This window comes from Aulostomus chinensis, chromosome 17 (assembly GCF_037954235.1).
Source record: "Aulostomus chinensis isolate RoL2024-O1b breed Wild chromosome 17, RoL_Achi_v1.0, whole genome shotgun sequence".
Lineage (NCBI taxonomy): Eukaryota > Metazoa > Chordata > Actinopteri > Syngnathiformes > Aulostomidae > Aulostomus > Aulostomus chinensis.
The window spans coordinates 1,189,584-1,217,500 of NC_141336.1; the positions used below are offsets into that span (position 1 = coordinate 1,189,584).

Genomic DNA, 27,917 nt, shown 5'->3' on the forward strand with positions numbered 1-27,917 from the left:
TATGAAAGCTTCTACTGTTTATTGCTGTGTACTTTTTCTGCTGCTGTAACAGGGACAGTCCCCCCCCCCCCCCCACTGAGGGACGGATGAAGGGTTCTCACCTTATCTTATTTTATCTTAAACCAAAAAAATCCCTGTGCATAATAAATGAATGGAGCCATTTTAATTCTAGAGCACCACTCATAACTGAGACATCCGTAGCATCGAAGCCCCCCTCTTCACTCCTCCTGACCACATCAGCTCTTCTCAGGTGCTGGCATTTGTTTTTCCAAATAAATTTAAAGTTTATAGTCTTGATAAGTTTAGTCATTTTGTTTGAAATTTCAAGTGAAAAGCAGGATTAAAAAAAAACTCTTGACAGACTTTCCATCTTAGACAGCAGGGCCCTGCCAAGCCAGCCCAGGAGCATCCCTCTGAGACCAGGAGCTCGGGACAGAGTCCGTCTGAGACCAGGGGCTCGGGACAGAGTCCGTCTGAGACCAGGAGCTCGGGACAGAGTCCCTCTCCTCCTCCTCTCTGCACACCTTTTCTCTCTCCCTTCACTCTGTTTTTCCGGTCATGGCGATGCCCGAGTACCGGACCTGAGGTTTGACCTCAGTCTTACGTATCGAGAGCGCCAGCTGATCCTGAAGGGTTAACATTTCACATTCATCAGCTCAGAGTTTGAGGCCTGACGCTTGGAGAGCTGCTTGATGGAAGCTCTGCATACGTCTTATATATTGGCTTATCAAATATTACTCTCCAAACTGTTTATTCCTTCAACACCGTTTTTTAACCATTATCGATAAAAGCTCGGCCCCTAGAATAAACGGTAAGGGAGAGCTGTTCCGGTCCTGCTCGACCCTGGTCGTGTATTCACCGTGGTTCCAGCTCGAGATGGAGGCTCAGGACCGTGCCAGGCGGATTATGTGGACAACAGCGACACCCAGCGACGGTGTCGGTTACTGGACTCTGCGCTCAGGTCAGAGGAGCCCGCTGAACGCGTCTTCTTCCCCCCGGCACCGTTCAGCGGCTCGCCGTCCTGCTCCAGCGGAGCTGCACTGCAATGAAGAGGCTCGCGTTAAACGTCTCGGTGGAAACAAACTCGTTTTCGTTGAGACTCAAACTTCCGCGTCCGTCGCCCCGGAGACAACGAGGAAGTGCAAACCAGCCCACGTGACGGCAGTGCCGCGCAGTCACATGACCTCCCATGAGCGCGCTCCCGTCAGTTCGGCAGCAGCGACATGGACCGGAGGGTGGTGAGCGTTCTGATGCTTCTCCTGGGCGCGACCGTGGACCGATGCCGTCCTCAGGCCTACGTCCTGGACGACGGAGGCGGGCTGGGGAGGGTGTTCGACGGGGTTGGCGGTCTGAGCGGCGGAGGGGTGAGAAACTTCCACTTCCTGCTTGTCCTCAGAGTCGCTGAACGAGTCCGTGACTAGTGTCTGTGTCCCGGTTCGTACAGGCCACTTCGCGGTTACTGATCAACTACGCGGAGCCGCACCGCAGCCGCATCCTCGACTACCTGTTCAAGGTAAAGTGGCAGTGACGTCACTAAGGATCGAAACCGTTCCGATTAAGTTTCACGGTCCTTTGAAAATGACCGGTCGGCCTTCTTTCTGTCTGCAGCCCAACTTTGGGGCCAGTTTGCAGATCCTGAAGGTGGAGATGGGAGGAGACGCTCAAACGACAGGTGAGTGGGTCCAGGTACCACTGACTGGGAGGACTGAGGACTGGGAGGGTTCTGGCTCGGATCCGAGGGGGGCAGCAGATCCTGGTTACAGTTTCAGCTGGAGCCCCGTCACATCAGTCCTGATAGTCCCAACTCACTTTTGCAGCTGAGAGTTTGTGAGTAGGAACCAGTTCATTTGACAGGGAAGATCAGAGACCTTTGCTCTGAAGTCGTGGGTGTCTGTGATCTGACCTCACACAGCCAACAACCCAGCACCTGCTGAGCACCCTTGCTGGGGAGTATTGAGTTCAAACTGGTACTTGGACAAATATCGCACCTTCCTGCATGTGAACATTGAGGTTCCGTGTCACATATGTGTTTAACATTGTTCTGCTGTTCTCTCAAAGATGGAACGGAGCCGTCGCACATGCACTATGAGAACGATGAGAACTACTTCCGAGGCTACGAGTGGTGGCTCATGAAGGAGGCCAAGAAGAGGAACCCCGACATCACTCTCATCGGTACGAAAGCACACAGAACTTCACCAGAGACCAGAGGGACTTGTTCCTCTAATTCTGGTTCTTCTGGCCCTGGTTACTCGTTCTTGCTCCTGTAGTCCTGGCTCCTGAAGCACTGGCTCCTCTAGTTCTTGTCCCTCTCGACCTGGTACCTGGTACCTCAAGTCCTGTCTCCTCTAGTTCTGGCTCTTCCAGCACTGGCTCCCCCAATCCCAATTCTAGTCTCAGTTTTCTAGTTCTGGCATCTCAAGTTCTGTCTCCACTAGTTCTGGCTCCTCCAGTTTTGGCTCATCCAATCCTGGTTCCTCTAGTCCTGATTTCTCTAGACCTGGTTTTCTCTAATACTGGTGTTCTCTAGTCCCAGTTCCTTACGCCTTTATTCCTCCAGCCTGGTTTCTCTACTCGTTGTACCTCTAGCCCTGATTCATTCCATTTGTCCTGGTTCCTCTAGTGGCTCCTCCAGCCTTTGTTCTTGTAGTCCTGGTTCCTCTTCGGTGCTGTGTCATGGTAAACTGAATTTTTCAGCTGAGGATGTTTGGCCTCTGATCAGAGAGGCTTCTTCAGTTCTTTTGGGGAGATGATGTTGATGATGGCGGTGGTGTACTGGGGGAGCTGTGGTGGTTCCAGTCCGACCATCCCGGGGTCTCCACATCATCCGGTCCAGTTAGAAGCATCGTACTGAGGTCATAGTTCATCTTCGGTGACTCCAAGTTGCCCTGTTTCTGCAGGTTTGCCCTGGGCCTTTCCTGGCTGGGTGGGCCGGGGTAAGAACTGGCCCTATGACTTCCCTGACATCACTGCAATGTACGTGGTCAACTGGATCATTGGTGCCAAACAGTTCCATGGTCTGGACATCAATTACGTTGGGGTGGGTCATCTTTTTTTCTGTCTCTTTCTGGAACAAACTCTTGTTCAGGGGAAGAAGGTGAAGTGTCTCGTGTCAGCTTAAGCCAGGATGAGAGCAAGTTACTTCAGCTCGGTTGTCACTGATACGGAACCTGCGCAGACTCCCATCAGTCAGGCGGGTCCCCAGACAGACGTCAGGTGTCGTTCATCAGCGGCACCAGCGCTCAGGACCTACTGATCCCCTCCACTGAGTGATCCTGTATAACCGAATCTCTCCTCCTGGTGTCTAGATCTGGAACGAGCGATCCTTTGACAGCAAGTACATCAAGGTAAGGCGAACCTCTGCTTCCAAAGAGAACAAGCAGCATCGCCTGCGCTGAGAACCAGAGGAGAAAAACAGCCACCAACATTGAGTGTCCTCCTTCGTGAGAACTTGTCCAGCTGTGTTCCTCTGAGAGCATGTCTCTGTTGCCAAGGTGCTGCGCAGCACGCTGGATAAAGTGGGTCTAACTGGTGTGGGTATCGTCGCGGCCGACGGGGATTGGAGCATTGCCACCTCTATGATGGCCGACCCCAACCTTAGTGATGTCGTAGGGGTGATCGGGTAAGTATCATCAGCTGGAGGCAGGAAACACTAAAGCTTCTCACTGCATGACCGCTCGGCCCCACGGTGCTGACCATGTGTTTCCTGATGACTGACTAATCATGTGACAGTCACATGATTGTTTTAATGCCTTTATGGGTCATGAAGGTACTTTTTTATTTCTTTCCTCCAGTGCTGATTGCTGTGCAGGATCAGAGCTCAATGTTTATGGCTGTTTTTCTGTTTCTCTTAGTGTCACAGGTGGCAAATAAAAAACCACCTCACGAGATAAAATGAGAATGTGCACGGTTGTGTACTTCCACTTCAGCTCTGAGTATATTTAACTACATGTATTGCTGCATTCTGTCAGTGCAGATACACAGTAGTTAGTGCCACCTTGTTCATTTAATCATCATAGTTACGCTTGAAAAATCATAAATGTGTTCATCGGTGAAGGCGATCCTGTAGAAATTGTGCGCTTTGGTCGCCACCACAGAGGGGATTTTCTGTAAAAAGTGCATTGGCAGATGGGTGAGGGAACCCAGGGCGATGCTAACTTAAGGTTGGCCTACAAAGAACGTGTCACTCTGTGGCGCTGTAGATCAAATAACTGTCAGACGTGAAAACTGGTAAAGGTCTAATCTTAAAATCTTGGTGTCAGGGTTTGCAAAGGTCTGGAGGGGGGCAAGTGTGCTTGCTGCTGCGTCTCGATGGCGTTAGTGCTGGGTGGGGCCAGGTTATTGTTGCTGCATGACTGGACGTGGGGACAAGTCTCCCTAAATGTTTTCTGTTGAATGGGTGGGGAAGTTGCTGGTGTCTCCTCCACCAGCTCCAACTTTAGCAGACATAGTTTTCAGTCAATTGCCTGTAGGTCCATGTTGTATTTGATCAAAACCAAAAACCTCCCGACAGCAGACCTCGTCTTGCTGTCCAGTTTCACTCTCCTCAGTCTCCAACATGACCATCTTTCTGGTTAGCATTACTTGCTGGCTAATGGCATGCCAGCAGTATTGACGGCGTGCCAGCGGTAGCTCGTGGTGTGCCTGGACTACATTGCTTAGAGCATCCAGAGGGGAATCACTCACGTGCGGTTGAACAAAAGTAACTTTCTGATTTGACCTGGTGGAATTCCCCGGCGCCGCAATCGTGTACATACAAATGTCTGGAGACTCATTTTCCCCCTGGTGCAGACGGCCATGTCGGCCACTCGGCGGCGTGCCAGCGGTGACATAAACATGGGTGACAGTGCAAAGATCTTTTTCTCAGGGATGTGTTTTCGCGTGGCGGCACCCAGTGACAGCAGCTGTCCATCCCTCTCTCTCCCTCTGCTCTGTGTGTGTGTGTGTGTGTGTGTGTGTGTGTGTACCAGCTGCTGCGGTACACTCTGGACAAAAGTGGCCTGGAGAGGGTCAGGATCATAGCCAGTGACAACCTGTGGGAGCCCATTGCCTTGTCCCTGCTGCTCGACCCCGAGCTCAGCCGGGCGGTAGACGTGATAGGGTAGGACCTTCCTCTGCTACCTGTGGTGGGATTCTGGCTGAATACTGGTACCTGGTCCACTCACAGTCATTCTGAGGCTCTGGACATGAACTCTACTAACATCCTCACGTGCCTGCGATCCTGAGCGTGAGCGTCTCTCGCCTGCTCCTGTGGTTGCTCAAACATTAGAGGAGCTAAAGAATCTTCTGGTTTCTGTATTACAGGAACCAGAAGATTCTTTAGGTTCTTAATTAAATGACACTGTTGCTCTTCGCATATCATCCCATCAGTGCTTAATTTGTAAATCCTTAGGTACCGGAACGCTAAGTACATATGAGGGCTCAGGGGTGAGAGAGGGGCTCAGGTCCTAGAACGCACACAGAAAACAACATCCAAACGCCCACTTGCCATGATGTGGGACTCACAAGCCTCCATTTCAAATCATAGCCATGGTATCAACGTTATGACGATAATTCAGTTATTAGCCTCCTCTGAGCAGCACAGGTGAGCGCCCACGTCACCACAGGTGGACTCAGAGTCTACAGTCAGCAGTTCGTTTCTCAACAGGTCCAACTTGGAAAACAAACAAAAAAGAGCTCACAATAAATCACACAAATCCTCCATTATTATTATTACGGGATTAAAAGAGTGGCACGGCGGCCTCTTGTTAGACGGTCTGCTCACCATTCAGTTGTCCAAGACACCCCACGTGACGTTAGACCCGGCTTGGCTAGCTGGAGGTGAACCAGGCTCGCTGGAGGTGAACCAGGCTCGCTGGAGGTGAACCAGGCTCGCTGGAGATGAACCAGGCTAGCTGGAGGTGAACCAGGCTAGCTGGAGGTGAACCAGGCTCGCTGGAAGTGAACCTGGCTAGCTGGAGGTGAACCAGGCTCGCTGGAGGTGAACCAGACTAGCTGGAGGTGAACCAGGCTCGCTGGAGGTGAACCTGGCTAGCTGGAGGTGAACCTGGCTAGCTGGAGGTGAACCAGGCTCGCTGGAGGTGAACCTGGCTAGCTGGAGGTGAACCTGGCTAGCTGGAGGTGAACCTGGCTCGCTGTGGCGGCGCTAGTCTCCTGCTGCAGCTGATTTTGCTCGTCAACATGACCGCTGCAGCTGCCCTCCTCGCCGCTTGTGGAGGCTTTTCTGCCTCGTTTTAAGCGTTATTCCTTCTTTTTGAAAAAACTGCAAATTTAACTGTCTTTTCGAGATGTTGGCGTTGAAACAAGAACTGTTTATTTCCTCCCTGCTTGCTCCTCAGAGGCGGCGAATTTCGAAAGGTTATTTGTTGGTGTGAGGGGCGTGGTTTGTTGGTGTCAGCGCATCAACAGATCTGCTACTCTTTCAAATGACGTTGAATCTCAATGAACAACATGAAATTCTAAGGATTTGGTCTGTAAATTCATCTATGCACATTATTGTTGTATTTTAAACATTTTTAAAACATTTTCATATTTTCTTTTAATACAAGAGGTACCTGATCTGCCCAAATAAGTAGCGGAACACAGGGAGGCCAAAATTCAGAGGGGCTGGATCTTGTTCTGGCAGGATCTCGTTCTGGCAGGATCTCAAATTAACCCCTGCATCCCATGGTCTTGAAGAATACTCTATCATGGAAATGTATTCACCATTAATCTGTTACCAACCTGTAACCATGGTAACATCAAATAGCACTGGTGTCAAGGAAAATAATGTAGCCAATGACTTGTTGCGTTGTTGAAACAACGCACGTTGTGAATGATGCGTCCCTGATGCAAAATCCATCGGGTGAATGTCTGATGGAGCAGCTCAACCAACTCACGCTCAGCTACATCAAATGGCCTACGAGCCACCATGACCACCGCCACCATCACAGCCAACACGGATGCCTCCAAACCAATAAGGTTAGTTAGAGTGCATTGTGATGATGGAGTGGTGACCTTTGACCTCACCAGTTGTAATTTAGACTGAACTGCAGTTGTTCCCTCCCAGATTTTCATCAGAAATTTACCAATGCTTTTATTTTACACAACTAAAGTGGCAGAGCCGCCTGGCAAGGGTGTGTTCTCGGGCCTCGGCAGATGTGAAGCTGCACTTGAGATGAGCTGCTGTCAACATGGTGACAACAAAGAAGGAACATTCGCTCTCAGTGGATCTTCTAGAACATCCTTCTGTCTGATGAGGAAGTGATGGGAATCTTTGCACCTGCTCTGTGTGTGACCCTGCAGGGCCCACTACCCAGGCACCACCACGGTGAACGATGCCCTGAAGACACAGAAGAGACTGTGGTCCTCGGAGGACTACAGCACCTTCAACGACGAGGTGGGAGGAGGCTGCTGGGCTCGCATTCTCAACCAGAACTACGTCAACGGAAACATGACCGCGTAAGAGAGCACACCTTTGAATCTACTCTGGCTTAGAACTGTGCAGGAGAACTTGATGAGCTTGACTCTTACTGCAGAACCATCTCCTGGAACTTGGTGGCCAGCTACTACCAGGACCTGCCGTTTGGCCGAGACGGGCTGATGACGGCTGAGGAGCCCTGGAGTGGCCACTATGTCGTGGATTCTCCCATCTGGATCACAGGTCTGCATCTGGGGGGGTCTCACCAGTCCTGGATGTTAGATATACTGGATTTCTGAAAGACTCCTTCAGAAATGCTTAATCGGCACAACCCGGTATTTCCTCTCGATGGAAACCGAACCTTTTCCATAGGGTGGGGCGTCTGGAGGAAATGTCCTCAGTCAATAATGGAGACAATATACCATCGGTTATTAATTTGTTCATGTTAAAAATGCCGATGGCTTAAAAGAGTAAAGAAAAGCCTGTTTTCCTTGACACAAACTTAATTTTAAAACAGTCCAGTTCAAGTTGTTAGTTTCTCATTCTGGTAGAAGTGGTCATGCTTTGTTCTGTGTTGGCTTGGTACCAGCCCACACGACCCAGTTCACCCAGCCTGGATGGACCTACCTGCAGACTGTTGGACATCTGGCAAAAGGTGGAAGTTATGTAGCCCTCACAGACAGAGGAGGAAACCTGACTGTTGTCATAGAAACCATGGCAAGTGCCTCCTTTTGTAAATGCATCAATTTCAATTAACTTTTTAAAGTGTGTCTAAATGACTGGTTCTGGTCGTCTGCTCAGTTGCTAAATCTTCTTCAGGTTCTTAAGAAATTATCTTTCAAGTGCCTGAAGCTGCTCAGAGGTCAAGGTTCAGAACCGCATTTTCAGCTTTCAGAGATCAACAGGAGCGTGAGAGCTTCTCTTCCGGTCGCAGTCGTTCACCAGTTTCTCTGGATTTTCTTCACAGACGCATGATCATTCAGTTTGCATTCGACCGCCACTCCCTCCCTTCAACGTGACGCCCCAGATAGCAACCTTCCAGCTGGAGGGGTCCTTTGTGAGTTCTGTCTCAAAGTAAGAGGTAGCGAGAGCAGTCGCTCCGGAGGTTCTCATGGATGCTGGTTTTTCCCAGGCCTCCATCAAGGAGCTCCAAGTATGGCGGTCGCAGTTTAACTTCAAGACAAAGAAGCCCTCCTTCTTTGAGCGTCTGGCTCCGCTGAAGGTGAGAGGACAAGATTCTTTGGCTACGAAATCTTGCACCAAACTAAGTCGGATCTCTGATTGCAGCTCGCCAACGGATCGTTTACCTTGAGTCTCTCTGAAGACGAGGTGTACACATTAACCACCGTCCCAACGGGGCAGAAGGGCTCCTACCCAGACCCTCCGCCCTCTGCTCACTTCCCCAGCACCTACAAGGACGACTTCTGTGTTCGTAAGTTCCGTACATGCGAGAAGCTCTTGATATTCCTACTCCTCCTGATATTCTTTGGGAAAGCGTCACCAAAAGATTCACCATCGAAGCTTTGATGTAATTATAAAATGTCCTTTCTAACCGGTTGAACTGGACCGTATCCGTCTGTGTCACCCCGGCGTAGGAAACCCTCCCTTCTCTGAGGCGCCGTACTTCGCTGACCAGACAGGGGTGTTTGAGTACTACACCAACCTGACCGACCCAGGACCTCACGTCTTCACCTTACGTCAGGTTCTGACAGAGAGACCCATCACGTGGGTGACGGACGCCGACCAGACCATCAGCGTTGTAGGAGACTATCAGTGGTGAGGTGACGTCACCTTCATGTCCCTCCTGGGGCCCGGACAGTGTTTCATGTGTGTTGTTTTCCAGGCAGTATCTGACTGTCACGTGTGACGTGTTCATGGAGAGCGCTAAGACTGGGGGGGTGTTCATCGCTGCCAGGGTGGATAAAGGGGGGCAGGCGGTCCGCAGCGCCAAGGGCCTCTTTTTCTGGGTCTTTGCAGATGGAATGTACAAAGTCACCAATGATCTCGGTCAGTAGCCTCCCTCGGCTCCATGGCACATTTATCATGGTGACCACAAGCGACGAGCTGGATGACAAGGGGGGTGTGTGTGTGTGTGTGTGTGTGTGTGTGTGTGTGTGTGTGTGTGTGTGTGTGTTCTTCTCCACAGCGGGTCAGACCGTCCTGGCTGAGGGTCAGTCGGGTACTCAGGCCTATCGCTGGTACACACTGTCACTCACACTACAAGTATGTGTCAGAGGTCGTGACCTCACTGTAGTTCCTGTAATACCAGGAGAAAGTGCTGACTCAGAACGTTGTGAGCACGGTGCCACTCTGCTGTCTCCCCTCCAGGGGCAGTACGCGTCAGGGCAGCTGAACGGACTCCCGCTGTGGAAGAACGCCACCATCACGACCCCGAAGAACGGCTGGGCCGCCATCGGGACTCACTCATTCGAACTGGCTCAGTTTGATAACTTTGCTGTGGAGGCAGAGGAAGAATGATCGACTTTATTCTGTCTGATTAAATTATTGATTGATCAATACATTGATTGGACACATCAGAGGGCTTCCTCTGGCTTCGCCAAACACGTTTGATTCTTCTGTCTTCAGTATTTTTCTTAACTAGCATGAAGGGAAGTTGAAGCACTGACCGCTCCTGCTGAGCTCCTTGGCCGTGGTGCTGCACTTTGTGGCGTTAACGCAATAAAACCGTTTCCTATGACACTGAAAAACTGCAGAGCAGCAGTTTCCAGTCGTGTGTGGTTGAGTTAGTAAACTCCGCTGCAGCGTCTTCTGTTGGACAGTGGAGCCAACATGAGAGAGGCTTCCAGGTGCAGATGTCCTGCCCCGGTTCCGTCAGCCAATGAGCTTTGAGGGATGCTGCGGCCCTCCGCTCCAGAACAGCAGTTAGCGGCCGGGTCGTCACTCGGACCTCAGCAGGTTTACAAGGTGGCGTCTAGGTTGGTCAGCAGGAAGGTGGTCCAGCTGGTCACATCTGGAGCTCCGTGGTTTGCGTTTTGACCGACACCAACATTCGGTGTTGCAACATAATGTTCATCTAAGTCAAGGATTTTGATGTCAAATTTCAACTGTTGAAGGATCTTTTCCTGTAAGAATACTTGACTGGAACAATGTGTTCTAGTCCTTTAGTTGTAGAGTATTCACATGTACAAATACTGCTAAAATATTTGGTTATTGATGTAATGTGACCGTACATTCAATTAAAACGAAACAAAATGAGAACTTCCCGTTCAAAGAGCAACTAACAGCTCCACAAATGAAGAAGCTTCATTTGAACTTCCACACCCTGGACTGTGTGCGCGCGCGCGTGTGGACCGGCTGGAGTGTTGCTCCGCTCACAGGTGACGGAGACGAACCGAACCCAGCACGCAGAGACGATGGAGGTGATGTCGGCTCTCAGGTTAAAACCTTTTCCGAAAGAAAAATGTAGGTTGATGTCGTTTTTTCCTCAGCGAAGGAACTCCAGCGCTTGCCTACAGTTGAAGTATGCAGACGGTCAACTGGAGACGCGCGCGCCGCGTCCCATCACCATGGCAACGCGTCACAACTGCTCACGGCCGCGCCTCCATGTTGGTCGACAGCGGAGATGGAGGAAGTTCAGGAGGCTCCCACGCGAGTTTTCATCAACAACCTGGACTCGTTCGCGTCTAAATGGGTCGCGAGGGTAAGTGGTGCTGCATGTTCTCAGCTGGAACCCAGCTTGCTAGCACACGTTAACAGGTTCAGTTTTTTGACGTCCCCCCGTCTGTCAGTACTTGTCAGCGCGCATGCCCGCGCCTTCGTCCGAGGGAGAGGCGGAGAGTGAGGAGGAGGACAGGCTGAAGTCGAACCGGAACCGCAGTCCAGCCTTCCAGATTGTCGGCACCGTTCGTGACAAGACCGAGCTGGACCGAGGTCACGTGACGGAGGAGTATCTGGCACTCCCTCCCTCACTGACCAGGGGTCAGCTGTTTCTCAAACTGATGGAGTGTGACGTCATCGTCTACAATATCAGCCAGCACCCTGACCAGGTGGAGGAGGCCCTGTGGGCAGTGTCAGGTCAGGATGTGCCAATGACTCATTCTGGTTCAGGTGATCCCTGGAGCCCAGAGAGAGGAGGCGCTCGCTGCTGCGTTCTTACCGTCCATTCTTATCAGCGCTTTCATAGTTCAGAGCAGTGATTCCCAACCTATGGGCCCGCGGCCCCTGGTGGGCCGCGAAGGTATTGCAAGTGTGCCGCCAAATCATTTCCAAAATATTGTGGGGTGGGAGGAGTGTAATTAGGCCGTTATAAAAATAAATAAACAGAATAATGTCCTTCATGTTAAAAATCAGTTACATTTAAAAGGATATTATAGATATTCAAATATTCTTTTTATTATTAGTTCAGTCCTTTATGTTCCATCTTCAATAAAAAAGCGCTCTGGAAACTCATAGTTTTGCCTCCGTATTTATGGAGTCAGAGGTGGGCCACCAAAATTTTTGAGACTCAAAAGTGGGCCCTGAGTTGAAAAAGGTTGGGAACCACTGGTCTAGAGGAATTCAAAGTGGCCACAAGCAATGAAGTAACTAGACTGAGGGAACAAGTTCTGACAACAGAAACAGAACTTCATTGATAGAACCCTTGGAGAGCTGATAGAATCCACACAGAGCGCCAAGGTGGAAGGGTGGGGCTCACACAGCCTCCTAGCACCATCATGAAGAACTACGTATGGAGATCTGAAGTATAAGTACCATGAAAAATGATACAGGATAGAAATATAACAGAGTAATTACAATTGACGCAAGTTCAAAAGTACTAAAGAAGAGCTCAGTAAAAACAAGTCAGGTGATCTGAGGGCATGAATGAGTGCCCAGAGGCAGGCGTGTCCACACTGGCTCCTCCCCTCAGGTACCAGACAGGTTGCTGCATCCTTCATCGCTGAATGACCCCATTTCCAAGAGCAGGGTGAGCTGTTGGCTCTTCTTTTTGTAGATGTTCTGTTCTAGAACGGTGCTTTGAGCAGTGAGCTGGCAGCTGCTGCAGCCCCGCCTGCTGCAGCCCCGCCTGCTGCAGCCCCGCCTGCTGCAGCCCCGCCTGCTGCAGCCCCGCCTGCTGCAGCCCCGCCTGCTGCAGCTGACGCCACCCACCTGTCCTGTGTTTGTAGCTCTTCACGGCAGACTGAGCGATTTTACTGCACCAAAGATGTTCATCCTCGTCTCCACAGTGATGACTTGGGCCTGCACCAAGCCCTTCAGTCTTGTGAGTGGACATTTGAGATGTTTATATTTCAGTCAGAAGAAACCATTTAATTACAGGATCCAGTTTCTGAGGCAAGCAGCCGAGAGGAGGAGGCTCCCTAAACTGTAAGCCAGCGCTGCCCCTCACCAGGAGAACTCGCTAATGAAGTGATCTCTTCTCTATGACTCCAGAATGCAGGGAGAGCCAGCTGCCTAGACTTAAGTCCAGTCAGGTTTATTTGTGCGGCGTCAAACCCCAACCAAAGTCCTGTCCTGACTCTGTCCAAGTAGAGCAGGTCCAGCACCTCCCTCCTTCAATGAACCTCCACCCAACAATTCTCCATCAGCAGCACATCCTGCAACAGCAGCCACCAGAACCTTCCTTTACCAGCAGGAAGGTGGAGCAGATCCTGGCTCAACGGGGACGGCCATCTGCTTTGAACGGTTCCACTTAGCTGGAAGCTAATGGATACTGATGGCTAACAACAGCTAAACTCTCCAGGTCGTCATCCGGAATAATCCAGGCCTTCTTAATCCAGCCAGATGATCAGTAATCTACAAACATGTTGCTTGGAGATAGAAACGAGCTAACTAAGCTAACACTGTCAGCGTGATGTTCTTCATGACGTCCTCGTTCGTCTGTTACAGGACGATCTTGAGCTTCCTTTCACGGATGAAGATTTCAGGAGAAGACGAGCTCATCCCAGCTTCAAGCAGCACCTCGACCTGGAGAAGAGGGTCGCCAAAATGGGGAAAAGTGTGAGTCTCAACACTCCTGTGGGGACTAAGGCTGCAAGTAACGATTTATCAAATTATCGATTAATCTGCTTTTATTTTATCGATTAATCGGAATATCACACTTTTTTGCAATTACCTTTACAATTTGGCATGAAGTTGTTTTAGGTATGTTCTAACTAACAATAAAGACAATAAAAATAAAAAAAATTAAAAAAAACTTTATTTTTCTTTTTGAAAAAATACATTCTAGTCATTTCATGTTCTTGGCTCTATAATCTGGCACAGCAGGTCTAGATGTTAGATGACGTAGATGTCTCAGCTTTAAGGTGCAGGGCTGCATGCTAAAGCCTGGTTTCTATTACTGCTCAGAGCTCGGATCGGCTCTAGGCCCGCCTCCTGTATCTTGTAATTACACACACGTACACACACGGACAGGCACGTAGCGTTTCCGCCCCAGACCGGATCAGCAACCTGCTGAGTGACTTGATCACGTCTTTGCGTTCATGTTTCTGTGGCACAAACAGAGCAGTAAACGGACTGATGGGACCCGAGTCCTGACCAGGACTGAACCGTGAAAAGAAACCAGGCTTTGCGCTGTGGAAAGTACATTTAAATGTTAACAGCCAAGACAACTCCGTCTGCTCCAGGCCAGCCCACAAGCTAATTTACCGAGGCGAGTCTTCATTCAGCTCCGCTACAACTCCTACCTGCTTTCTGCTCAGGTGTTCATTCATGACGGTCCTGTTCCCGTGCCAAGCGAAGTCCTCTTTGTAAAGTTTACAAGTCATTTTTTCTTTTCTTTAGTGAGAGTGAAACACTGCCAGCCTTTAGCTCTTCTCAGCCTACCGCCACGGGCTGCTGCAGTGGACGCCGCCATTGTTGTTGTGGTCTGCGGTCGCTAGTGCGCGCAAGTCCTACTCGTATCCCCCTTATATATTCGTGGCATTACATGTCAAAAAACACTCGCATGTCTTTGCCGATGAGTTATTGATAATCAAATTACGAATTTATTAATTGACTTTCAATCGATTTATCGATTCGTTGTTGCAGCCTTAGTGGAGACGGTGTCATCACATGTGCCAACCAGACATTCCACTGACTCGTGTGCTCGATCACGCTGTTGCTTTCAGAACAGAACCTTGTTCTCCACCTACGTGGTGGCGTCAGGTCTTCAGTACGGGATGGGAGAGCAGCTCTTCCACCTCTTCTTCAAGGTGAGACTTCATGACGGTTGTGTGGCTCTTTGTCACTGCTGACTCAAGGAAAACCAGCGGCCATCTTGGTTGGTGTCTTCCACCAGAGTACACAGGTGTGTGTGTGTGCGTGCATGCGTGCGCACCTTCTGACTTGAGGTCAGTGATGATGATGATGATGTCAGCATCCATCTAACTGTCTCCACCATGTCTTCTTTGATGTTGAACATGATGATGTAAATTCAGATGGATTCTGATTGGATGACAGGGTTTCCATCATTTATTAAATCACTTTAAGGTGAGCCAAACGATTGTTTTCTTATTGCTGTGATTGGATCTGAACTGGATCCATCCAGATTGACAGATCGCCCCTGGTTCTTCTCAGACTACATCCACAGGTTTCATGTCAGAACTGTTTCTGCGTCACATCCACTCAACTCAACAGCTCGAAAACTCTGCTGACCTTTGACCTTTACAGCATCCGTGTGTGTTGGTGAACTCCTGGGTTTGTGTAGTGTGTTCTCACGTGAACTTTCTTCGTGTCAGTGCTGCGTCCGGGTTCCACTGGTGTGCACGAGCTCCCTGTACACCAACAGTCATGACTTGTGCATTTCAAGGTGTGACACCAGAGAGGAAGTCTGGTTCTCAGCTTGGTTCTTAATGGAACCTCATGGTGTGGGTGGAGCCTCAGTCCCTTGTTCCTGGGATGTTTGCCATGACCCACCGAGGGAAGGAACAGGCCATCTAACTTGTCCACCGACCATTTTGGCAGGTTCACCCTTGTTACCTTGCAGACACCTGCTGATGTTATAGTAGAAATACTACGAGTGAGTAAAACTACCTCAAACAGGAATTCACGAGGAACTGAATCATACAGGAAGGCCTCAGCTCCTCGACTGGCGCCTGTCCTGGAAGCTCATCACACACGAGAGCTCCAAGACTCCTGATGAGTGACATCTGAAAGGTTCCTGTGTTGAGGTGTGACACTTGTCTGTGATTAGATGTCATGGCTCGGACGAGAAGAAGACATTCCTGTTTATGGAGGAGGAGACAACATCGTTCCCACCATTCACGTGAATGACCTGGCGAGGTGGGACACTCACTGACTCACACACTCACTCCTTCACCCACACACACACTCACTCACTCCCTCACCCACACACACACTCACTCACACTCACTCACTCCCTCACTCACACACACACTCCCTCACTCACTCACACTCAATCACTCCCTCACACACTCACTCACTCACACACACACTCACTCCCTCACTCACTCACTCACACTCAATCACTCACACACACACACACTCAGTCAGTCACTCATACACTCACTCACACACTCACTCAGTCAGTCACTCATACACTCACTCACACACTCACTCCCACACTCAGTCACTCACTCACTCACTCACACACTCACTACCTCACACACTCAGTCAGTCACTCCCTCACTCAGTCACTCACTCACTACCTCACACACTCAGTCACTCACTCCCTCACACACTCACTCACACACTCCCTCCCTCACTCACTCCCACACTCCCTCCCTCACTCACTCCCTCACACACTCACTCACTCACTCACACACACACTCACTCACTCCTTCCCTCACACACTCACTCACTCACTCACACACACACTCACTCACTCACTCCCTCACACACTCCCTCCCTCACACACTCCCTCACTCACTCCCTCACTCAATCACACACACACACACTCACTCACTCACTCTCACACACACACTCACTCACTCACTCACTCACTCACTCACTCACTCACACACTCACTCGCTCACACACTCACTCACTCACACTCAATCACTCCCTCACACACTCACTCACACACTCCCTCACTTACTCACTCACACTCACTCACTACCTCACACACTCAGTCAGTCACACACACTCACTCACTCCCTCACACACTCCCTCCCTCACACACTCACTCACTCCCTCACTCAATCACACACACAAACTCACTCACTCCCTCCCTCACTCACTCACACACACACTCACTCACTCACTCACACACACTCACTCACTCCCTCACACACTCACTCACACACTCACTCACTCACTCACTCACTCACACTCAATCACTCACTCACTCACTCACACACTCCTTCACTCACTCACTCACACACACACTCACTCACACACTCACTCACACACTCCCTCACTCACTCACTCACACTCAATCACTCACTCACTCACACACACACTCACTCACTCACACACTCACTCACTCACACTCACTACCTCACACACTCAGTCAGTCCCTCACTCACACACTCACTCACTCACTACCTCACACACTCAGTCAGTCACTCACTCACTCACTCACACACTCACTCACTCACTCACACTCAATCAATCACTCACTCACTCACACACACACACACACTCAGTCAGTCACTCATACACTCACTCACTCCCTCACTCAGTCAGTCACTCACTCACTCACTCACACACTCACTCAGTCACTCACTCACACTCACTACCTCACACACTCAGTCAGTCCCTCACTCACACACTCACTCACTCACTACCTCACACACTCAGTCAGTCAGTCACTCACTCACACTCACTCACTCACACACACACTCACACACTCACTACCTCACACACTCAGTCAGTCACTCATACACTCACTCACTCACACACACACTCACTCACTCACAACCTCACACACTCAGTCAGTCACTCACTCACACACTCACTCACTCACTCACTCCCTCACACACTCACTCACACACTCACTCACACTGGAGGGTCACCCCGAGGGAGCCGTCCCGTCTGTGGGAGGCTGGCTCAGAGAACCCGGAGCTGCCAGTGTTGACCGGACCTACAGCGCTGCCCGTCCCTGCTGATGTGTGACCGGTCATGGCCGTGCTGCTGCATCTCAGTCGTGGTTCTCTCATCTGGTTTTAAGGGTCGTACGGAACGTGATTGACCATCGGCCCAAGTCATACTACCTGCTAGCTGTGGACGACTCCTACAACACCATGGAGGACATCGTCAAGGTGAGCGTGACACCTATCAGTCCTGCAGCAACACCCCGAGGAAGCTACCTCCTCTTTGTAGAAGCTGGACCTGCTGATTTCTCCCACCAGGCCGTCGCCTCTGTCCTGGGACCAGGGAAGATCCAGAAGAGGCCGTTTGAGGACGCCTTCCTGCAGCCAGACCTCAGTGTACGTTGCACCTCCAGGATACAATGCATGTTTGGTAGATGAGACCCTGTTCCCATGTGTGATGTCATAATGTCATGCAGCAGAGATGCTGGACCAGAGCAACCCCCCCAACAGCCAAACATGACTAGATCAATCATATAAAGTGCATCTGATAGACCGCCAGTCATTTAGCCAGCTAGCTTAGCGTTACTATGTGACATCACTGAAGAGCCACCAGCGACATGAAACAGTCGTTCCTGAGTCAGAGACTCGCTTCCCACCTCTGTGTTCGATCTGATCATCACAGCACAGTGAAGAACTGGTCCCAGATCAGCTGGGTGCTCTGGACCGATACAGAAAACAAAATAATGACATGAGCCCGTTTGGCTCCATCATGGCTCCTCTATCATCTCAACAGATAATTGATGTAGAAATCTGATCAGTGGAGGAGTAGTACCACAACCAGCACCTCCCCCTAACACCACCCCTCTCCTAGAATCAGATTCATGACTGAACCCTCGTCCATGTCTGGAATTACATCCCTGATTGTGTTCCATCACTAAGATGATGAGAGTCCCCCTAAGTCTGTATCCAGATTCAGGACTCTCTCTCAAAGACGGACAGCTTTTTCTTGTAAACTGCCTGTGAAAATCTTTTGATAATCTGTCTGTGTAACCCTGCTCATAGACGGGTAAACCGAAGCAGTCCCAGAACCTCCTGAGCTCACATCATAACCTGATTGTGGTTTTAGGCCAAAATTTGTTTAGTATTTGTTCAGTTTTTGTCCTGATGGAAGTGTTTGTCCAACAAATCACTAAAGTGGACACTAGGATCTGGATCAGGTTCCCTGCAAGTTCTAGCTCAGAGGGGGGCCTCTACGACAAGCTACAACAGTGACCCCAGAGCGCCCCCTTGTGAACAAGATAAGACACAATCCAATTCCTTCATGAGAAACTCCTGGAGAGGTTCAGCAGCTGTGTGGAGCAACGCACTTGTCGCTGTACACCACTGACAGGTTTAGTTTACAGTTAAATCCAGCACCGTTGTGCCTGGATCCGTCTGACAGGGGTCAGAGGTCAGGCTGTGATGGTGCTGCTGATGCTCTCAATCTATACCGGCTTTTGTTACTCCGTCAGGCCCATACCAGCTGTCTCCTTCATACAAGTTCTTCTTTTGATATGAATATATTCACGCAAAATTAGGCTTTTTACATTTTCAAGTGACCCACTTACTTCCTTTTTTACTTAACCGGGCAAAAAAGACAAACCTCTTTCTAGCTAAACCTGCTGAGCATTTCTCATCCAGAAGTTAACCTGGATCAGGTCCAGGTCTCCTCTGTCCTGACTCTGGTTGTCTGCTGTCACCGTCTCTTGGCAGCTCCCAGAGATAGATTCCATGCTTATCAACCTTCGTATGGAGGCGCTGCATCTCAAGGAGCTGTCCTCCATCCACTGGCAGTGTGAGACCGGTCTGGTGGAGAACATTGACCAGGTGGTGTGGGAGTACCGGCAGACCAGGGGGCTGCTGGTAGGTACTGGACCCAGAGCACAGAGCACCTGGAAACAGAACCGGAACCACGTTTTAGAGGAGTAATAGTATTAGTACACATTGCAGCCTGTATGCGTGCGTGTGTCTGTGTGTGCGCGTGTGTGTGCGTGCGTGTCCTCTGCAGCCCATCTGCGTGTGTGTTCTGGGTCCTCCTGCGGTGGGGAAGACCACCGTTTCAGCACAGATCTGTGACCACTACAAGCTCCATCACATCAGACCGAGGGAGACCGTCTCTGAGGTCATCACACATCTGGTCAGCTTCTCTTTCTCAAACGTGTCTCAGTATCACTATGTACTACTACTACTACTACTACTACTACTACTACACGTGTAGCAGGTGTGCAAATACAACACAGTTCAAATGCACCTGTGCATCAGGACTGCATTCAGAAATCAGCTGTTCTGGGAAGAAAACCCACGAATGAAACTAAATTCATCTCCATCCCAAGCTGCGGCGCTGCGCTGGGGTCGGGCTCAGGATCCACAGGTCCAGGATGGAGAAGTAAAAAACAAAATACCTGCATGAGCGGCGAAATTAATTGGTAGTTACAGATCTGAGGGGTGTTAAGAGATCAATAGCACTTATAACCAAATAGGCTGTTACACTGAAAGAGGCCTCACAAGCTTGACATATGGATGATTACTTGATGGAGGAAGTAAGTAAAAAAACCGACAGTCTTTAATTTGGAGTTCTGCAAAATGGCAATAAAATAGCAACTTGTCTGTAATATGGAAGGGGGTTAGACCTCTTCAGGGTTACGTTTGTAGTGCTGACATCTTCAGTTTCTTGAACAAAATAATGAGGACCCTTTTGGACCTTCCCCACGCAGGTGAGAGAGCACAGGTTCGTAATTTGACTGGAGATGGTGAAAGTATTCCAGAAAAGCTCCAGAAACTGAGTAGAATCGTTTCAAGATTCATACAGGAAAAGATGCCAGTAAAACTGCAGTTCTGTTTCGAGGAGAAGTCACAGACAGAGTACTGCACTGACCTGGAGCCAAACGTCCCCTTGGGTCCAACAGGACCTCGGAGATGTTGGCACCGCTCGCCGGGCGTGGGCCTCCGCAGCCGAGAGTATCCTGGTTACACAGCAGGCAGACTTGAGGTCTGTTCACACCAAACGCGATGCAGATTTTCATTATTGGCATCGTTCACGCCGCCCAGCGAGAATACACACGAATTTGCCTCTGTAAATCGACTTTACATGCCATATCAATGCGCGAAAAATTTGCGTTGCGTTTGGTGTGAGCACGCCTTTGTTCATCATTTAGATGATGTAGTGCTGTGGCTCAGAGCAGGAATACTGACTGGAACAATGTACACAAAAATAGAATACACACATTAAACACACTCATAGGTTGTGTGTGTGTGGACGCCCGATGCGCGGTTGGGTAGCTCAGCTCAACCATCTCTGATGGAATGGTTGTGACTCCTCAGTTTCCATCTTCATTGGCAGGAGAACGTGGTGAGGAACGCTGGTGTGGAGGCAGAGAACGAGGATGATGGTGGTGATGACGACGATGATGATGGAGCAACAGGAGCTCAGGAGCTGCTGAACAGCCTGAGGGAGAGTATGGACCAAAACCAAGGTGCAGACCCCTGATCATCAGGTCCAGGGACCTCTTGGCCTGGCCAGTGTGTCCTGATGACATCATAATCAGAGACAGAAGAGGCAGGCTGAGGGATCCGCCCTTGAACAAGAGCTGATCAGTTCTGAGTCGTAAAACAGAGATGCAGTGATTAAAGTTCCTGTTCAGGGACTCAGTCCTGCAGCAGGTTGATGATAATGGAGTGGTGCGAATGCGGTAGAGAGCTGATGACAGCGGAGGTTGTCTGTCTTTCGACCCGACGAGCTGCTCGAACTTAAGATCCTTTAACAGCGAGTAGGGTCGACCAAGTCTTAGCAGAGAGCAGAGTCCAGGCCCAGCAAATGGAGCAGTGGCTCAATGAATGGTACTGAGTAACCTGCAGGGATGTGTGAGAACCACATCATGACACAAGGACTGTAAAATAGCAGGTAAATGACTCCAGCATGTTAACAGGACACAGGTGTGTGAGGACTGAGCTCAGAGCTCTCCAGACCAGCCCGTTCCTCACCTGTGGCTGAAGGCAGAGCTTTAGTGTGGAAGTGTGCATTGTGTGGATGCATCTTGTGTCTTTTCAGTGACTTGAGTTAGTTCAGGCAGTCATAAAATTCAGGCCTCTTGATTTTGGACCTTTTAAAAACATGCCTCTCATAATAACATCACACGAGTTCAAGCTCAGATTACCGTTTTTGCCCCGCAGGCCTTCTGGATGATCAGCTGCTGGTGGGAGTGATGATGAACAAGCTGAACTCCAACCCCTGCAAAAACCAGGGTTTTGTTCTGGATGGTTTTCCTGAGACATGCAAACAAGCTAGAGAGCTTTTCCCAGGTGAGCCAGTCAGTCACGTGAGAGCTGACGGAGGCGTGTGTGACGGCAGCGTTAGAGCACCGCCGTCGGCACCTTGTTCAAGCCACATTGGTGTTGTTAGCTGCTTGATTTGCTCTTTACAACAATACAAGACTTTAATGTGCCATTAGAGTTGGGTATCATTTGGATTTCATCCATTACGGTTCTCAGTATCGATTCCTGTTCTAAACGATTCTCGATTCCGGATCTTTGAGATGATCAGCAGGTCACCGCCTCTTCATCAGGAGACTCTTTCTGTTTGAAAGACGAGTGATATTTTTGCTAGCGGACGCACAGAGAACGCAGAGCGGAGTGATACACGCCCCCAAAACAAACTAGTGCGGGAATCGAAATTCAAAAAGCTACTTAACGGTTCCGGAACAGGACGTTAGGAACTGGTTCCACATAGAAACCGGTTCTTGGTACCCAACCTTACGTGTCATCAGGGTCATGAATGAGGCCACGCCTCCTGGTGTGTGGACACACACTTACCCACATCATCTTGCTCATTTAGCTGAGGAACAGAAGCCAGAAGATGGAACCTCTCAGGTTTCTTCACACAACAAGAAGATGATGCCAGGTCAGACCCCCCCCCCCCCCCACACACACACACACACACACACACACACCACTGTAGTACTGCAAATACAGCAGTACTGAGAGCTGCATAGATTACACACAATAAATGGAGATGTAACAGCGGCTGCTTCTCTGTCCAGGAAAGTTCCCACTGTTTCCTCGTGTGTTACAGAGTTTGTGTTGAGTCTGAACGCTCCCGATGCCTTCCTGAAGGATCGGGTAATGAACCTGTCTGAGAAGCAGGTACAAGTACACAACTACGAGCAGGAGTACTTCCTACGACGGCTGGCTTTGTACAGAGAGAAGAACATAGGAGATGAAACTGTCCTCAACTACTTTGATGAGCTGGACATCACGCCTGTGTACCTGGGTAATCCACTGTGTGTGTGTATGTGTGTGTGTGTGCGTTATATAAAATCACGTACTTCCGGCAGGCCTATTAGCACAGATGATGACTGAGAGAATTCTGCTTGTGGACACGGTCATCCTATTTCTAGTTATGGTTCCTTTAATCTGGTACCTGCTCCTCCAAAACACCTGATGGGGCTGCTTGATTCTGATGCCCGTCTATTTGAGGTGTTACGGTATCTGGAACAGCCAAAAACAACAAACAGAACAGGATTACATCATTTTGGACCAAACTGAATATAACAGCAAAAAATGGCATTTCACATGATATTTAAAGCAGTTCTAATGAAATAATAAGTTCTTAAAAGAGAAAACAGAGTTGGTTATTTAATTGCCTGTTGTTTTTTTAATTTAAAAAGGAGCACACTGGTGAGTGTTCAGCCTTTATTAATGCACTAATTTACACTGACGACGAAATATGATTGTGTTTTCACTGAAAGTTTGTTGTCCTCAAGCTGAGAGAAGCCTGATTCAGTTGGAACCTGCATGGAGAACCCCGGTTCTGCTACGACATCCTTTGACCTGGTTTATTAATCTTGATTTCATCATTCAGAAGTTCTGTTCAGGCGGACTGTGTCACTACACATCTAACCATGATTTTACTGCTTTGTTTGATCCATTTAATGTCTTTAACACCTTGGTGGTGTCGCATGTTTGAACTCGCATTAAAACGAGTGACATGAACTGGTGAGCGATTGCTCGTCTCCACCTGCACTTTACTGGACAGTTTCAGAGGTTGAGGTCCCATCAGAAACCTGCATGGCTGCTTCCCCCAGACACCACCGGCACCAACCAGCCCGGCAGCCTGCTGCTGATGCATGAGGTCACTGAGAGGTTGGGTCCACCCAGGAACTACGGCCCCGACAGAAGAGAGGTGGAGGAGGAGGAGAAGAGGAGGGCTGAGGAGAGGATGAGGAGAGAGACCCAGGAGAAAGTGGAAGAGGAGCAGCGGGAGGGCGAGGAGACGAGGCAGAGGGCTGCACGCTGGAAGGAGTGGGTAGGTGCTGGGGGGAGAGGGAGGTGCTAGAGGAGGAGTTAGTGGATGAGGTAGTGGAGGAAGAGTTAGTAGAAAGGAGGGGCGGGTAGTGGAGGAGGAGTTAGTAAAATGGGACGGGCGAGTAGTGGATGAGGACTTAGTGGAATAGGAGAGGCGAGTAGTGGATGAGGAGTTAGTAGAATAGAAGGGGCGGGTAGTGGAGGAGGAGTTAGTAGAATAGGAGGGGCGGGTAGTGGAGGAGGACTTAGTAGAATAGGAGGGGCGGGTTGTGGAGGAGGAGTTAGTAAAATGGGATGGGCGAGTAGTGGATGAGGAGTTAGTGGAATAGGAGAGGCGAGTAGTGGATGAGGAGTTAGTAGAATAGGAGGGGCGGGTAGTGGAGGAGTTAGTAGAATAGGAGGGGCGGGTAGTGGATGAGGAGTTAGTAGAATAGGAGGGGCGGGTAGTGGATGAGGAGTTAGTAGAATAGGAGGAGCGGGTAGTGGATGAGGAGTTAGTAGAATAGGAGGGGCAGGTAGTGGAGGAGGAGTTAGTGGAATAGGAGGGGCGGGTAGTGGAGGAGGAGTTAGTGGAATAGGAGGGGCAGGTAGTGGAGGAGGAGTTAGTGGAATAGGAGGGGTGGTAGTGGAGGAGGAGTTAGTGGAATAGGAGGGGCGAGTAGTGGAGGAGGAGTTAGTGGAATAGGAGGGGCGAGTAGTGGAGGAGGAGTTAGTGGAATAGGAGGGGCGAGTAGTGGAGGAGGAGTTAGTAGAAGAGAACAACTTTGTGTTTTGAACTGCGAATCAAAAACAAGTTAGCTGGAGGAGGAAGTGATGAGAGCTGAAGTTTGATCTTCACTGTGGTTGTCAGTCTAAACTTTTACAGGAGGTGCAGCAGCAGGCGGAGAAGCAGCTGGAAGTTCTGTCGGTTCCTATGAAGAACTACCTGATGGAGAACGTGCTGCCCACTCTGACCCAGGGTTTGACGGAGTGCTGCTCCGCTCAACCGCAGGACCCCGTGGACTTCCTGGTAACAACTCTAGCTGGTTGTGGTCGTTTGACGTGTAGCTGTTGGTGCCTGTGACGACTTTTGGTTGGTCTGTTTGCAGGCGGAGTATCTGATCAAGAACAACCCCTCCCACCTGTGACATCATAGACCGACATGCTTAACGTGTACGTGTAGAAAGTCTGAAATAAAGTCCCATGGTTGTCTCTGCTCTCTGTGGTGTAAAGGGACGCGTCTCACGTTCACGCCGGGGTTCTGATGAGGTCTGATTCGTTAGTGGCCCAGTCGGAGCCCCTGTTGTAGTTACACTCGTATTTGTTTGGGCTCTGGTGTACTGCCCATTAGTTAAAAGCCCCCCACCCCCACCCTGCTAAAAAAAGCAGAAAGTGTGTATGAAGCCAAAAGCTAATTAGGAAGTTAATTTGCGTAATGAACTTGGTAAACTCCAAAGTAGACACGCTCGGGTCGTAATTGCTTTGATTTGGCTTTGCTATTTCCAGGAAGGATAAAAAAAAGGCAGCTAATTTGTGTCTCTCTCATGTTGCTACTCGCGAGTCCAAAGTGTTGGTAATTGGTTGTGACAGAACACCAAATTATTTCATTGTACACACTTAATCACCACATGGGGAAATTAGTTGAGTTTGGAAAAACATTGTGATGCAGGCAGCAGCAAGACAATTTGAGTTTGTCATCGATGAGTCCCAGATACAAACACCACGCTGAGATTGACCATAAATATAATAAACATGTTTGTCAAGTGTGTCCTGAAACATCTTAGTTACAAATATGAGGATATAAAACTTGATTGCAGGAAGTGAAGAACGCTCAGTGACCAGAGACGTCAGCAGCCAGAGTTTGGCAAATATGTGGAAGAGCTCGAGAGCAGCAGGGAGGCTGACCCAGCCGGAGGGGGAAGCATGTAGCGCTCCAGGTGAAACCACCAATGGCAGCTGGCTAGCTGACGTTAGCTAAGGAATAAGATTACTCTATTTACCAAAAGTATTCCCCAAAAAGGGTTGGTGTACCTGTACTGGCCCGTGATCCTGCTGCGGCGCCGGTACGGGAGTCGACATGGACGTTCTGGGTAAATGCAGAAGCTAACACAGCTAGCAGGATGACAACAGCTGTTTCTGGAAGTGTAAATGAGAGAGGAACTGATTTGTTCCACTGCTCCGCCGGGGGAGGAGAGTCCCGCCATCCTGGGAGGTACCGAAAATGGTGCAGGTCAGCTGACATCCCACTCAGGTTAAATGACTGACAGCTGAACTACAGCTCAGGAGCAGATTATTACATCAAATTATCATCATGGCGGCCCGGTGGAGCAGTGGTCCTCCCTGTGGCCCCCCAGCAAGAAGGTTGTGGGTGGAGCCACAGTCCAAAGACATCAAGAGGGACCAGGTTAATCCAGACTCTAAATTGACCCTAGGCGTGGCTGGGAGAGCCAATGGTTGTCTGTCTCTATGTGTTGGCCCTGCTATGGACTGGTGACCTGTCCAGGGGGAAGGCTGCTGGGATAGGCTCCACCCCCACCACCCTCAACAGGAGAAGAGGGAGAAAATGGAGGGGTAATCATCATATTGAAACTTTTCATCACTTAGGATGAACTCGTGAGGTTATTTGACTGTGTTCCTGTCCCTCAAAGTGGCACTTGAAAATCGTGTTCTTACCTTAGAAATGTGCTCCAGGATCTTCATGTTGTTCGTGTGTTTCACTCACACACACACCAACACATACACACACATTTTAACTGTTTCAGGAGATTTATCTTGTTGCACTCTTGTCAACAACTTGTCAACGCTGAAAAACTAACAGACCTGTGGATTTGTCTTGTTGCTGAAAACTGATGAATTCATATCATATGAATTGAGAACTCTGCAGGAGAACTGCAATAACCAGAGTGCATGATGCTGATGTGCCCTGAAATGTTAAAACAGACCAAAGTTAGCTTCTTGGCATTAGCAATGCTGCTTATGTTCCTGTAAGTGGCCACCAGAGGGCGGCTAAACACTCATACATCTGAAGAACCAAGGCAGTGAGGTTTGGACTGTTGTTATTGTGTAAGAAACAGTGAACTGGAGGAACTGACCAGCTTCAGCTATAAATCAGGTTGGGATAGTAGGGGGTGGAGCCTATCCCAGCAGCTTCCCCCTGGACAGGTCACCAGTCCATGGCAGGGCCAACACATAGAGACAGACAACCATTGGCTCTCCCAGCCACGCCTACGGTCAATTTAGAGTCTGGATTAACCTGGTCCCTCTTGATGTCTTTGGACTGTGGAGGAAGCTGGAGTACCAGAGAGAACCCAGCAGGAACAGGGAGAACATGGAGACTCACCCAGAAAGACCCCGTGCTGCAGCCGGGGCTCCACCCACAACCTTCATGCTGGGGGGCCACAGTGAGGACCACTGCTCCACCCACAACCTTCTTGCTGGGGGGCCACAGTGAGGACCACTGCTCCACCGGGCCACCATTTCTAAATAAACATCTAAAATATAAAAATATATACACAGAATATATCTACATATATCTGTGTATATATACATACCTGTGTATAATATATAAAGAAATACCTTCTTAACAGTAAGCAGACAAAATAATAATTTTAGAAAATAAATCAAGTTAGGAGTTAGGAGTGAAGTGAGAGAATGAACCAACCTTCAGTTCTGTTCCTGCCTCACTGAGTTCTACAAGTAAAATCATGATCAATGATGAAGTCAAATAAATCACTGAAAACTTCAACATAATTCTGCTCTGGTCAAACTGGTGGTGTTGGTGAGAACCTGTTCAAGTGGCTCCAACAGGTCTGACCACCAGGTGGCAGTGCAGGATCATGTGCTGGTTCTGACTGAGTCCTCAGGCCTGATGGAGTCAGAGCTCATCGGCCCAGTCTGGGACTGGGAACCAACGAGGTTCAGGATCCTGGTCAGGAGATCCAGGAGGGTTTGGTGATTCCTGTGTCTTCCTCAGCTGTGGATGACATCACAGCTGAGGTCCATCAGGAGAGAGAAAACGACCAATCACAGACCAGGAGACAGAAGCACACCTGTGTGTCACTGACTGAGCCAACAAAAACCTGGTACTCTGACCTGGAAATACTGCAGTATTACTCCTCCTGGGTAGTACTGCTATGGTGTGGTGGAGGCTGCAAGTACTCACTCGTTAGATAGATAGATAGATGGATAGATTTATAGATAGATGATAGATAGATAGATAGATAGTTAGATAGATAGATGGAAAGATAGATGATAGATGGATAGATAGATGATAG

General features: G+C 49.5%; 2 protein-coding genes across 6 annotated transcripts; both read left to right on the forward strand.

The window, feature by feature from the left end:
* The first annotated feature begins 1,198 nt into the window (after positions 1-1,198).
* galcb (galactosylceramidase b) lies at positions 1,199-10,073 on the forward strand. Of its 2 annotated transcripts, none has more exons than XM_086181802.1 (17): positions 1,199-1,364; positions 1,445-1,513; positions 1,609-1,672; positions 2,059-2,172; positions 2,898-3,037; positions 3,306-3,344; positions 4,968-5,098; positions 7,282-7,437; positions 7,515-7,639; positions 7,986-8,113; positions 8,364-8,453; positions 8,529-8,618; positions 8,684-8,828; positions 8,992-9,172; positions 9,240-9,403; positions 9,543-9,619; positions 9,725-10,073. In XM_086181802.1, exons 1-17 carry the CDS (start codon positions 1,224-1,226, stop codon positions 9,872-9,874), a joined length of 2,004 nt encoding a protein of 667 aa, XP_086037928.1. In that variant the 5' UTR covers positions 1,199-1,223; the 3' UTR covers positions 9,875-10,073. The 2 variants fall into 2 exon arrangements, with proteins under 2 accessions (XP_086037928.1, XP_086037929.1); XM_086181803.1 differs by lacking the exon at positions 4,968-5,098 and adding an exon at positions 3,492-3,619 and having other exon boundaries at positions 1,200-1,364.
* A 441-nt stretch (positions 10,074-10,514) lies between these two features.
* ak7b (adenylate kinase 7b) lies at positions 10,515-25,384 on the forward strand. 4 transcript variants are annotated; one of them, XM_086181799.1, is made up of 18 exons: positions 10,515-10,776; positions 10,846-11,057; positions 11,146-11,431; positions 12,520-12,614; positions 13,241-13,351; positions 14,461-14,544; positions 15,525-15,613; positions 17,463-17,553; positions 17,644-17,721; positions 19,078-19,227; positions 19,373-19,486; positions 20,705-20,837; positions 21,535-21,663; positions 22,196-22,261; positions 22,433-22,630; positions 23,445-23,665; positions 24,515-24,673; positions 24,753-25,384. In XM_086181799.1, the coding sequence occupies exons 1-18, from the start codon at positions 10,650-10,652 to the stop codon at positions 24,789-24,791; spliced, it is 2,382 nt and encodes a 793-aa protein (XP_086037925.1). In that variant the 5' UTR covers positions 10,515-10,649; the 3' UTR covers positions 24,792-25,384. The 4 variants fall into 4 exon arrangements, with proteins under 4 accessions (XP_086037925.1, XP_086037924.1, XP_086037926.1 ...); XM_086181798.1 differs by having other exon boundaries at positions 19,373-19,501; positions 24,753-25,382; XM_086181800.1 differs by having other exon boundaries at positions 10,515-10,734; positions 19,373-19,501; positions 24,753-25,382.
* The last annotated feature ends 2,533 nt before the right edge of the window (positions 25,385-27,917 follow it).

Coding starts and splice junctions, on each gene's coding strand:
- galcb (XM_086181802.1), top strand. CDS start 1,224: ATGGACCGGAGGGTGGTGAGCGTTCTGATGCTTCTCCTGGGCGCGACC. Junction 7,438..7,514: donor GTCAACGGAAACATGACCGC/GTAAGAGAGCAC, acceptor CTCTTACTGCAG/AACCATCTCCTGGAACTTGG. Junction 9,173..9,239: donor GTTGTAGGAGACTATCAGTG/GTGAGGTGACGT, acceptor GTTGTTTTCCAG/GCAGTATCTGACTGTCACGT.
- ak7b (XM_086181798.1), top strand. CDS start 10,650: ATGAAGAAGCTTCATTTGAACTTCCACACCCTGGACTGTGTGCGCGCG. Junction 17,554..17,643: donor CCATGGAGGACATCGTCAAG/GTGAGCGTGACA, acceptor TTCTCCCACCAG/GCCGTCGCCTCTGTCCTGGG. Junction 22,262..22,432: donor CAACAAGAAGATGATGCCAG/GTCAGACCCCCC, acceptor CGTGTGTTACAG/AGTTTGTGTTGAGTCTGAAC.